A 12,248-nucleotide genomic window follows, 5' to 3' on the forward strand; every position below is an offset into this window, starting at 1 on the left:
TCGAGCCCCACATTGGGCAAAAGATTCCTGCATTGCAGGGGGTTTGGACTAGATGACCCTCTTGGTCCCTTCCAACTCTTCCGTTCTACGATTCAATGAAATAATAACAAGATTACTAAGATAGCATTCAGCACCCAATAGCAGAAATAACAAGGGAGCTTCACAGTTTCACCTTAGTCTTAGAAAACACTCCTCCTATGATGTTGCTCAGTCCTAGCTCTGCACTCTAAACCACTACACCTCACTGGTTCTCATAGCTCAGGGAAGAGTTTAAAATATGTGTGAGAGTTGTAAAAGGCTTAGGTTAGCATCAAAAGAGCCCTTTTCACACATTTGCCTGGTTTAGACATCGGACTAAGTCAGCCATTGCAAACCTAGTGCTTTCCAGATGCTAGTCCAAAACATCTGGAGGACACCAAGTTGGCAAATGCAGTGTTAAAGCATAGGTGTTGTTGGTTTTAATGTGAGTGGATTACAAACTGGTGTGCACTGTGCCGAGTTCCTACTAAGTTCCTCCCCTGCTCATCCGATTGATGTGAACTCATGGTTTGCATCATGCAGAGTGAGTTTTTGATTTGTTTCCTTCCCTAGCGTGGCAAATGGGTTAGCAGGGGCTGGAACAAATTGTGAACTTTTGAGCATCTTTCACATTAAACCATAGTTTACTATCAACATGATGTCTGAAGCAGGCCATCAAAGTCTTGTGCTGCCCACTGAATCTTCCTCCTTTGGTTTTGGAATGGTATTCATCAATCCCAAATGTTTTGTGCATCCTTCTTTAACTTTTCAAGGTAACAGAATTGGGCCTCTCTGTGAACGTAAGATAGAGCCTCGTTTCTATGACATTTTCATTCCAAGGAAGCATGTGGAATTCTGCCAGCCCTGAGCTTGGTCCAGTTATTTATCTGCTTCACATTTAAAACTAACAAAAGGGAACTGACCCTATTTCCTCATCGATATATTTAGCTGGTGGAGAGTTGAGTACATGTTGAGCAATAGAAGTTTGCTACTTGTTTCCTTTGCAGCTTGTCCGTTAACTTTATTTTGGAAAACGGGTCGTTCTGAAAGATCCATTCTTTCAGTGTGGCTGTTTTTTCTTCTTCTGTTGTTTCAATGCCTTGCTTGTTTTCTTCCTCCTGATTTTGTTATGCTCAGTGGAGTGTTGCTGGCAGTGTATGCCAGTGAGGCTCTTTATACAGAGTCCGATCACTGGCCCATCTCTTCCAGTGCGGGCTGCTCTGACTTAAAGTGGCTCTCCCTCGCCTTATGAGTGGCTTAGTGGTTAGAGTGTTGTGCTAGGACTGGAGAGACTAGTTCAACTCTCTGCCCAGCTACAGGAGGTCACTGGGTTTTGGGCAACCTTGAGCCTTTCACTGTCTCTCAGCCTAACTAACCTCACAGGGTTGTTGTGGGGAGTGAAATGGGGAAAGGGAACTGTGCAAGCTGTTTCAAGCTCCTTTGAGGAAAGGCAGTGCAATGAATAAAATCAGTAAAAGGCCTTTCCTAGTCCTTCTTGTTGTTGTTTAGTCGTGTCCGACTCTTCGTTACACCTAGTCCTTCTACTGAAGAGCAAAACAGAGAAATGCTCTTTGGACCACTAGCACTCGGAAACAAATGAAAAGGCAGGGGAATAATGGTAAATTTTTACTAACACATACATATACATAAAATGTGTTAATGAATTAGAGCAATATCAATGCAGTAATTAGAACACCACTCACATGTTGAGTGCTATTTTAAGTGATTTGATCCATTTTAATGCAGCCACTCTGAATGTTAAGAAATGCCACAAAAGAAGACTTATGAGTTCAAACTTGTCTATTTTAAGCAGTTATTCTGATTAGGGTGTTTGTAGCTGGTCACAGTATATCATTTAGTCTTTATGCTCTCTTCCAAATACTTGTGAAAATGTCATGTGCACTTGTTAATTCATGCTCGTACTTTACTTCGGCTCTTGAACAGAGGTTGTTGAAGACTGACCCTGGGACCTCCTGCAGTCAATGCATATGCCCTTGAACCTGTAGCCTCTTCCCAAACCAAGGTTGGGTGTATTTGTCCTTCAGAAATGCTGGATTTTTATACCTTAAGCAAGAGGTGCATGGATGCATGGGTGCTTTAGCTGAGATTCCTGCCTAGCAGAGGGCTGGACTAGATGACCCTCGGTGTACCTTCCATCTCTACTGTTTTATGATTCTATGATCATGATTGCTTGTGGGAAGGGCCAAAGAGCTATGCAGGGTGCATAGAAATCTGGGGATATCGTCTCTGGCTTGAGAAAGAGAGAGAGCCCCAAATATTGCTTGCGCATTTTAAGGATAGCTGGACCCAAGTTAATTCAAAACCTAAATGGAAGCAAATAATTTCCCCTTAATTCCTCTCTGCTCTGTGTTGCAGACAGAGCCTTCTTTGTATCCAAAGATCCCTGATGAAAGGCCAGTTGTGGCACTAAGTTGTGTTAGGTTCTGTTTATTTACTAAGATATTCTTCTTTACACTGCTGTGCTTTAAATTTTTGCATAAGGGCTACATTTTTTAAAAAAACCAAAGAGCTGAGATTCTTCAGGATCCTGAATTCTCTTCCCAAGACCTACTTTCTTTGCCAGTGAGTTGTTTGCCCAGAATACTCAAAGCCCCTGAACATGACAGAATCGTGCAACCATGGAACAATAATTTCAGGTGAAAGAAGCAGGACTTGGGCGTAAATGCTTGCTTAAAAAGAAGAAGAAGAGTTTATGTTCCTTTTGCTGAATTTGTTTGTCAGGGTGTTCCTGGAACAGGTCCCCCTCACTTCTTCTTAAGGTGCTTATTTCCATTGTAGAGAAGGGTACTCCTTCCTTTCTAGGAAGCAACTCTATGGTGGCTGTTTCCTGTATATTGACAGTGACTGCTTGCAAGGAATCATGGGAAGGATTTGAAAACACAGTTGTCAGAGCTGCCTCCAGGTCCCAGCTCACAGAGGACCAACGCTAGGCTGTAGTTATGTACAAAAGTCTTTATTGAGATTCAGTCTCCATTTCAAAGCCGCAGCGTGCAGCTCTACGTCCCGAGCTTAGACCGGCGAAGTCCTGTCTGAGTCTCCTCCCCCTCCACACCAGTTTAAGACTCTCGCTTTGCTCCACCTCTTCCTAAATTCCTTTCTCCTCTGGGCCCTCCTGCCCGCTAGGGTCTCATCCTTCCTCGACTCCTCTGACGCTGACCCTGACAATTCTTGCCCCTCCTTCCGGCGGGCTTTAGGACCTGGTTCCCTATCCGGGCTACCTTCTGTGCCGCTCGCCTGTACCTTTGAACTTGGCGCGCGCGCCCAGCCTGCAACTTTCCTCTTAACCGTTAACTCGCTCTCCGATGGAGGCGTGGTCCACCCTGACTCATCTTCTCTCGCTGGTGGTGCATATGTGGGCTCTGACACCTGGGACTCCTCCCCCCCACTACGCTCTGGTGGGGAAGCTGGTCCTGATTTGCAACTGGTGCTCTGGGAGTCCCCGCTGGCCCCTTGCTTCTGGGGTGTCCCCCTTGGGTCGCCCCTTGCCCTGCCCATCGGCGCCCCCTTCTGTGAATCCTCCGATTCGCTGGAGAGGCTCATGGAATCTATCGGGCTGCTGTCATATTCTCCTACGCTGCCCTCGGATTGCTCCCCCTCGCTTTCCATCTCCTCTCCTCCCTGCGCTCCCGCTGAGTCCCTGACATCCATCCCCCCCCTCGAAGCCCCCCCTTCCCCCCTCCCCCTCCTCTGGCGTGGGTTCCGGGTGCTCCAATGCTGTGGGGGTGCATGCCGGATACCGGTCTTCCCCCCTGGCATGCTGCCAGTCCGTGACGGGTACATCGACGTCGCTCTCCTCCGCTTCCATCTCGTTGCCGGCGTGCTCGAAACCAGGATCCTCCCCCAACCCGTCCATGCCCCCTTGTTCCCCCATTTCCTCTGGGTAGTCTGCGTGCCAGGGCCCTCTGAGCAGTCTCCTGCGCCACTCCTCCTCGGGTTGAGTGTCCCACCAATAAGAGCGCTCCGCACCCAAGTCTGAGACCGACCCCTCCGGCGAGGTAGTCTCTGGAACCGTCTCCTCAACCGAGGAGAACCCCTGAAACGTACTGGCTGAGAGTGTGGGGGTGAAAAGATATTCGTCAAAATAATCCTCCGGCATGGGCCTGTGTGGGAAGAGTGCGTGGAACTCGTCTTTGAGGTAGTGCTCCTCCACCGCATAGTACGGCACCCAGCTGTTGGCGCTGGCCGGGGCACCTTCCCTTGCGATGAGATATTCGACTCCCTCTTCCCCCCATCTCGAGTCCAAAATCTCCGTCACCTCGTTGAGTGGCCCCGCCCTCGGCGACCCCCCTGTCATGGGTGCATCTCTAAGCGGACTGGGAGCTGTTCCTGGCTCCTGAAACCTGTGAGGTGCCTTGTAGGGCGTTAGCACCGATCTATGAAAGACCGGGTGCATTCTGGAACCCTCCGGTAGTGTCAAACGGAAAGCCACTGGGTTGATCTGTGCCTCGACTAGGTAAGGGCCCAACTGCTTGTGTCCTAGCTTCTTCTTAGCTAAGGACCTGGCCGGCACTGCCTGGGCCGCTAACCAGACCCAGTCCCCTACCCGTATGTCCTCCCCCACTCTTCTGTGTTTGTCTGCTTGCATCTTGTATACGTGTTTTGCTAGGTCTAACTGTCTACGGAGCTGTTCATGGACCTCCTGTAACTCCTCTGCCAATGCCTCTGCTCCCTGTGGCTCCCCCTCCCCCTCTTTCTCTAAGCCCGGGAAGGTCCTGGGATGTCGCCCGTGGTTGGCAAAAAACGGTGTCACCCCCGTGGACACGTGTTGTGTGTTGTTGTAGGCAAACTCGGCCAGGGGCAGATAGTCCACCCAGGTCGAGGGCTGCTGGTTGGCGTAACATCTCAGGTACTGCTGCATGACGGCGTTGACCCTCTCCGCTTGTCCGTTGGTCTGCGGGTGTCTTGCCGACGCTAGGTCGACCTTGACGTTCAGGATCCCCATCAGCTTCCGCCAGAAACTCGAGATGAACTGGCGCCCCCTGTCAGACAGGATAGACCGTGGCAGGCCGTGTACCTTGAACACGTGGTCTATGAACAGCTTGGCTGTCTGTTCCGCTGTGGCCACCTTCGCGCAAGGAATGAAGTGCGCCATCTTGGTGAACATGTCGACTACCACAAGTACTGCTGTTTTGCCCCTCGAGCTGGGCAGGTCAGTGACAAAGTCCAAGGCTACCCTCTCCCACGGTTCGGACGGGGTCTGTAGCGGTTCTAACAGTCCCGCCGGCGGTCTGTGTACTGGCTTGGCCCTTTGGCAGGTGTCGCACCTCGTGACGTATTCCGCGACTTCTCCCCGCATCTTGGGCCACCAAAAGTCTCTGGCTACTAATTCCACTGTCTTTTCCCTGCCGAAATGTCCGGCGCTGGGTGCGTCGTGTAGCTGTTGCAGTACTGTCGCGCGGAGTTCATCTCCCGGTACGTAGATGGCCCCCTTGCGGAGGAGCAGTCCGTCGCGTATCTGGAACTCGTCGTCCTTTGCCGTGCCGCTGCGCACCTCCTCCATCTTGGAGCGCGCGAAGGAATCTGTTCGCAGCTCGCGCCGTATCGCTTCCAGGTCTATTGTGGCAGAAGCGCATGCCCACGCCTTGGGTGCGAAAATGTGTTTGGCCGCTACCGGTGCTGCTTCCTCCAAATACTGCGGCTTCCTGGATAGCGCATCAGCCATGACGTTGTTGTCTCCGGGGATATATTCTATCCTGAAGTCGAAATCCGCAAAGAACTCCGCCCAGCGGATGTGTCTCTGGTTCAGGAACCGCGCCGTGCGCCAGTACTCCAGGTTCTTATGGTCCGTGCGAACTTGCACCGTGTGTTTGGCTCCGATGAGGAAGTGCCGCCACGCCTTGAATGCTGCATGAATGGCCAGCAACTCTCTGTCCCAGATGGTGTAGTTCTGCTCCGACTTGCTGAGCTTCCTGGAGTAGAAAGCACACGGCCTCCAATCCCCTTGCGGGTCTCGCTGCAACAGGACTGCCCCCACGGCTCTGTCGGAGGCATCCGTCTCCACCCTCATGGGCTTGCTGGGGTTCACATGCAGCAGTTGTTCCTCGGAAGCGAAAAGACGCTTGAGTTTCTGAAAGGACTGCTCCGCCTGGTCCGTCCAGGTGAACTTCTTCTTCTTGGAGCTGAGGGTGTCCGTGATGGCCGCCGTCTGCATAGCGAAACCCTTGATGAACTTGCGATAAAAGTTAGCAAAGCCGACAAACCTCTGGACCTCCTTCCGATTGCGCGGGCTCTTCCAGTCCAGTACTGATCGTACCTTGGCGCTGTCCATGGCGATTCCCTTGTCGGACAGCTTGTAGCCCAGGAAATCCACCTCCGTCATGTCGAACTGGCATTTCTCCAGCTTGGCGTAAAGCCTGTGCTCCCGTAGTCTTTGCAGGACTTCCTTGACATCTCTCTCGTGAGCCTCCTGCGATTCCGAGAAGATCAGAATGTCGTCCAGGAAGCAGACGCACTTCTTGTATAGGAGCCCCGCTAACACGTGATGCATGAAGGCTTGGAAGCAGTGGGAGCCATTTTGTAAACCGAAAGGCATAACCCTATACTCATAGGTGCCCAAGGGCGTGAACATGGCCGTCTTCCACTCGTCGCCCTCCCGCATGCGTATAAGATTGTACGCCCCTCGTAGATCCAGCTTGGTGAAGATGCGTCCCTTTCTCACCGTCGCGAGCAAGTCGTCGATCTTGGGCATCGGGAAAGCCGTGGGCTTGGTTTTCGAATTTAAAATTCTGAAATCAACTACAAGCCTCTTCTGGGGCGTGTCTTTTTTCTTCACAAAGAAAACAGGACTGCCCCCCACTGCTTTGGATTCTCGGATGAATCCCCGCTTCAAATTGTGATCTATGAACTCCCTGAGCTCTTGCAGTTCGTCTTCAGACATGGAGTACAGTTTTCCGGTCGGCAGCGTTGCCCCCGGCAGGAGGTCAATCTTGCAGTCGTAGGGTCTGTGGGGAGGCAGCTTGTCCGCTTCCTTCTCGCAGAAGACCTCCAAAAACGCCTTGTACTTGTCGGGTACAGCTTGCAGCATGCCCAGTTGTAGCTGTGGGTCATCCTCTTGCCCCTCGTCCTCCTGATTAGTCATGATGCAATGTTCTGCGCAGTAGGAGGAGCAGAAGGTCAATTTACGCTGGTACCATGCCAATGCCGGGCTGTGCCTGTCCAACCAGCTCATGCCCAACACTATGGGCGTGTCTGACAGTTGGGTGACGTTGAAGCTGATGACTTCGCGGTGATTTCCAATGCGCATCACCATTGGCGGCGTTTGCTGTACCACCTGTCCCCCCAGCAATTCTCTTCCATCGACTGTCACTACTTTCAGGGGCATCGTGGCAGGCAGGAGCGCTATGCTATGTTGCTTGATGAAATCCACCCCCATAAAGTCTGCATTGCTACCAGAGTCAATGGTAATAGGCACTTCCATGGTGAGCCCATTGGGAAGCTGGAGTGTTGCGGTGAGCTGCACCACTGGTTTTGGCGGGAGGGGGTCTGTGGGCTGTAAGATTCCTGGGGACTGCTTCACTGATTCGTCTGGCTGGGCCCCAGCGGCTCTGCTTCCAGCCAGACTTCGTCGTTTCCCTGCTGCGGTTCCCTCTGCTGAGCTGCTTCTGTTACTTTTGCTGAGGCTGCATTGTGCTTGTGGAGCCTCTGGGGGCACTCTTTTGCCATATGCTGAGCACTTTCGCAGATGTAACACTTCCTGTTCCCTCTAGGAGGCTTCACCTTGGCTGCTCCTGGTGTGAGGGCTCTGGTCGCTGACTGAGCCTTGGCACCACCTATCTCCATCGGCTCCTCTCCCCCTCCCAGTGGAGGCGTGGATTGAGCGCGCGCTGAGTCTCTGGGGAAGAAAGGAGGTGCCCTTGCTGGCGTGCGTCCCCAACGCCCTTCATCTTTGCTCCAGGGACGTTCTTCCAGCCGCACACCAATCGTCAGCGCCTTCTGGACCACTTCTTGAGTGCTCCGTGGCCTCTCCCCCCTTGCGATTTCGTCTTTCACAGCCCCGTTCAGCCCCTCCCAGAACAGGTCCCTGACGGACGCTGAGTCTTTTTCCCATCCCAGCGTGTTGACCAATGCAAAAAAGCGGGAATGATATTGCCTTACAGTGGCTCTGCCTTGTTTCAGACCGTTAATCTCTTTTCTAGCGACATCGACATCTATCTCCGATAAAAAACAATCGTCCATCGCCTTAATGAAGGCTTTTGCGTTTTGGAGGGCTGGATCATTATCTCTCCACAGATTGCGCAACCACGCTTTAGCTTCTCCATGGAGATGCGTTAGTATGAAGCCTAATTTCTCCTGCTCATCTCTAAAGTCCTTCTCCAGCAACTTTAGCGCAAAAACTACGTCTGCTCTGAAGTTAGGATATTGCTGCAGACTCCCATCGAAATGCGACACCAGGCTCCCCCCTCTCTTCCCGAGCCCGATCCCTTCTGATTTGGCTGCCGGTGGCCCCTGTTTAGTCAACATTTCCAACCTGTTTTGCAGATCCTTGCAGACAGCATCTGATTCCTCTTCTCTCCTCCTTGCCGCTCGTATTTCTGCGTTAAGTTGTACCACGGCTTCTTGCAAAGCTGCCAGTCGTTCTTCTGTAGTCATCTTGTGCTGCTTTTGTGAGCTCGCGAAGCACCAATCTTCGCCCCTCGCTGCGTCCTCTCACGTTGCGAGGTTCTTTGAAATTTGAGACAGGACTTACTGTCAGAGCTGCCTCCAGGTCCCAGCTCACAGAGGACCAACGCTAGGCTGTAGTTATGTACAAAAGTCTTTATTGAGATTCAGTCTCCATTTCAAAGCCGCAGCGTGCAGCTCTACGTCCCGAGCTTAGACCGGCGAAGTCCTGTCTGAGTCTCCTCCCCCTCTACACCAGTTTAAGACTCTCGCTTTGCTCCACCTCTTCCTAAATTCCTTTCTCCTCTGGGCCCTCCTGCCCGCTAGGGTCTCATCCTTCCTCGACTCCTCTGACGCTGACCCTGACGATTCTTGCCCCTCCTTCCGGCGGGCTTTAGGACCTGGTTCCCTATCCGGGCTACCTTCTGTGCCGCTCGCCTGTACCTTTGAACTTGGCGCGCGCGCCCAGCCTGCAACTTTCCTCTTAACCGTTAACTCGCTCTCCGATGGAGGCGTGGTCCACCCTGACTCATCTTCTCTCGCTGGTGGTGCATATGTGGGCTCTGACACCTGGGACTCCTCCCCCCCACTACGCTCTGGTGGGGAAGCTGGTCCTGATTTGCAACTGGTGCTCTGGGAGTCCCCGCTGGCCCCTTGCTTCTGGGGTGTCCCCCTTGGGTCGCCCCTTGCCCTGCCCATCGGCGCCCCCTTCTGTGAATCCTCCGATTCGCTGGAGAGGCTCATGGAATCTATCGGGCTGCTGTCATATTCTCCTACGCTGCCCTCGGATTGCTCCCCCTCGCTTTCCATCTCCTCTCCTCCCTGCGCTCCCGCTGAGTCCCTGACAACAGTAAATAACTGTATGAGGCACCTCTCCTTGACGTCCATTTGGGTGCGAGCTGTACTTCATTAACCTTAAAAAGGAGAAGAAACGGGGGGGGGGGGGGAGCTGCTGGGAGAATAAGGGCATTTGGATTACCACAAGTCATGTATGTGGTATACAGGAACTCCTCTGTCTAGGGGAAGCCAGCCTTCATGAAATGCCATCTCCATTCTGAAGTTCATTTGGCCCCTGTTCTGGCAAACTTTTGGAATAATTTGTGAACATGGCCAAACTGGTGATGCTTGTAGACTGAAGAGAGATCTGTGGGTGATCTAATATTGCGCACAAGTGGATTTCCAGTTGCACCAACAGAGTGTCCCTTTCTTAAAATCCCGCCTCCTACTCCAGAGGGTCTCCTAATTTATACAGAACAGATTTGGGGGGTATGTTTGAGGGCGCTGTGGGCATTGGGGAAGTAGATGCCTGTTCTGCCACTGGGTTGATCTGAGTTTAGGCACTACAGATTTTTGTTGCATTTCTGTAAGGGCACTTGAATCTGACACAGAGGCTGCCTTCACACCATACATGTAAAGTACTTCCCCCTGCAAAAGAATCATGGGAACTGTAGTTTAAGGGTGATGGATATTGTAGTTCTGTGAGGGTTAAACTACAGTTCCTAGGATTCTTTTTTTGTGTGGGGGGTTGCTTTGTGGATCCACACTGTGGATTTAATGTTTATTTACTTGGAGTGCTTCAGCTAAACTTCCTAGGACAGTTCTCTTATCCTGAGGCTTCTACTCTTTGCAAATAAGTTGGGGTTCATTAATTTGTGGAATGGCACAGGTACCCTTTTCGTTTTCAATTTGCCATGTTTCCACATATCTAACATCTGTATTTGTTAAGAGGCTTTCTTTCAGCTGAGAAGAGGGCTTTTGACTGGTCAGTTTTGCTAAGCAAACAGCTCCTCTGTTTGTAAACTGTCCTTGATATTTTTTCAGGCACTGGCATTCCTGCTCTGCTGTTCATTGTCTGCTATAAGCCTCTCATGCTGCCTATACGTGACTGATAAATCACAACTTTTTCAAGGTAGTTTTTTCCACTTCCACAGAATGTAACTGGACCAGCTTATTTGTGCGGCAGAACAAAGGCTTATGACAAACCAATCTTCTAATGTCAACAAGCAGTGCAGACTCTTAAAAACGGTTACCTGGAGAATGGTTGAAACTCTGGCAGTTTCCAGGTTAGGGTGTAGCCAGAATTCTAATTGCTCAGTGTTGACTTTTCACAAGGACAGTAGCTGGTGAATTCACTTCAAAGGGGGCCTTTAGCCGAAGATACAATTCTCTGCCAGCTAGAGCTGTTGGCTTGCTGGGGAGAACTGCAGAACAGTGATCTGCATTGGGATAGTGAGGAGTTTATGCATTTTGCAAATGCCACTTTGTGGGTCCTTAGCAATTCCCTTGTGTCTCTCAAAACTGCAGCAGATAAAAGGGACTGAGCAAAAGTTTATTTTCAATAGTCCCAAAGACTGTTGAGTACAACTTCTAGTCAAGGTGGCAGGTGCTTATTATAACATGGTTAAATAATTGCTCATATTAGAGACCAACAGGTTTCTTAAATATTAGTCCTCTGAATGAAAGAACAATCCTGGTTTTTGAGACAAGTTCAGATAAATTTCAAAAGGATATCCTTCTAAAGTTTTTTTATTTGGTGTCTCTGCACGTGGCTTTTTTCTTTTTGTGCTGTTTCCTACCCACCTAAAATCCTCTGGGCTGCGGTGTTGAAGGCTCCTCCAGAGGCAGCAGAGGTGGTTTCCAGACAACTTCTCAAACCCAAATGCAGTTTTCTTTTACATGTGAAGTGCAGATCCTTGTGTTGTGGCATAAATTGCATTGGAGATGTGTCCCATTTTCAAAGGGGGGGGGGGGTTGCTGTGCCATGTGAGGAAACATGAAGGAAAGGCAGTTTGGCTACGTTTCCACGTAGCTTGCTTTTGTGAAACACAAAGTGTTGAGTGAACTTGTCAAAGCTTTGGGGACAGGGTTGAGGACCCACTGACTCATAAGTACTTGGAAGATCCCTGCTCCTGCCAACCTAGCAGTTCGAAAGCACAAAGTGCAAGTAGATAAATAGGTACCGCTCTGGCGGGAAGGTAAACCGCGTTTCTATGCTCTGCTCTGGTTCGCCAGAAGTGGCTTAGTCCTGCTGGCCACATGACCCGGAAGCTGTACGCCGGCTCCCTTGGCCAGTAAAGCAAGATGAGCGCCGCAACCCCAGAGTCTTCTGCAACTGGACCTAACGGTCAGGGGTCCCTTTACCTTTACTTGCAAGATAGTCCTTTGGTTTTGCTGTACTGCATATAACTGTTGGTTATAAGTGTTTGGGGGTGGGGAGGAAGGCTCGTTTAATTTCATTGTACACAGGTTGTACAATAACAATAAAGGTTTTATTTATTTATTTATTTATTTATTTTCCAGCACTGGAAGTGGTCAGTCATGGCAGGCGATGCCATCATGGTGATGCGAGGACTGGCAAAGCTCAGCAAGGCAGTTCTAGAAACACAGACGGTACAGCTTCGGCAAGTTGTCCTTGGTGGCGATGCAGTAACCATGGTCAGGAGCTTCCAGGCCACTGCTGAAGAGCAGTTCAGTGCTGCCATGGGGAAAATGCAGGTAAGAGAGAGAGAGAGAGAGAGAGAGAGAGAGAGGGGAGAGTATGTGTGTGTGTGTGTGCGCGCGCGTGCGCGTGCGGCCATATCAATAAGCATTTAGCCTGCTTTTGGTTTCTT

General features: G+C 50.8%; 1 protein-coding gene across 1 annotated transcript in view; it reads left to right on the top strand.

Moving 5' to 3' along the window:
• The window catches only part of COQ8A (coenzyme Q8A), a 70,622-nt gene that overhangs the window by 19,960 nt on the left and 38,414 nt on the right, over nt 1-12,248 (top strand). Inside the window, exon 2 of the mRNA XM_079969256.1 lies at nt 11,938-12,132. Within this exon, the coding sequence (XP_079825382.1) occupies nt 11,956-12,132 (177 nt within the window). The 5' untranslated portion in view covers nt 11,938-11,955. The remainder of the gene's footprint in view (nt 1-11,937; nt 12,133-12,248) is intronic.

This window comes from Podarcis cretensis (assembly GCF_951804945.1).
Source record: "Podarcis cretensis genome assembly, chromosome: 3".
Taxonomy (NCBI): domain Eukaryota; kingdom Metazoa; phylum Chordata; class Lepidosauria; order Squamata; family Lacertidae; genus Podarcis; species Podarcis cretensis.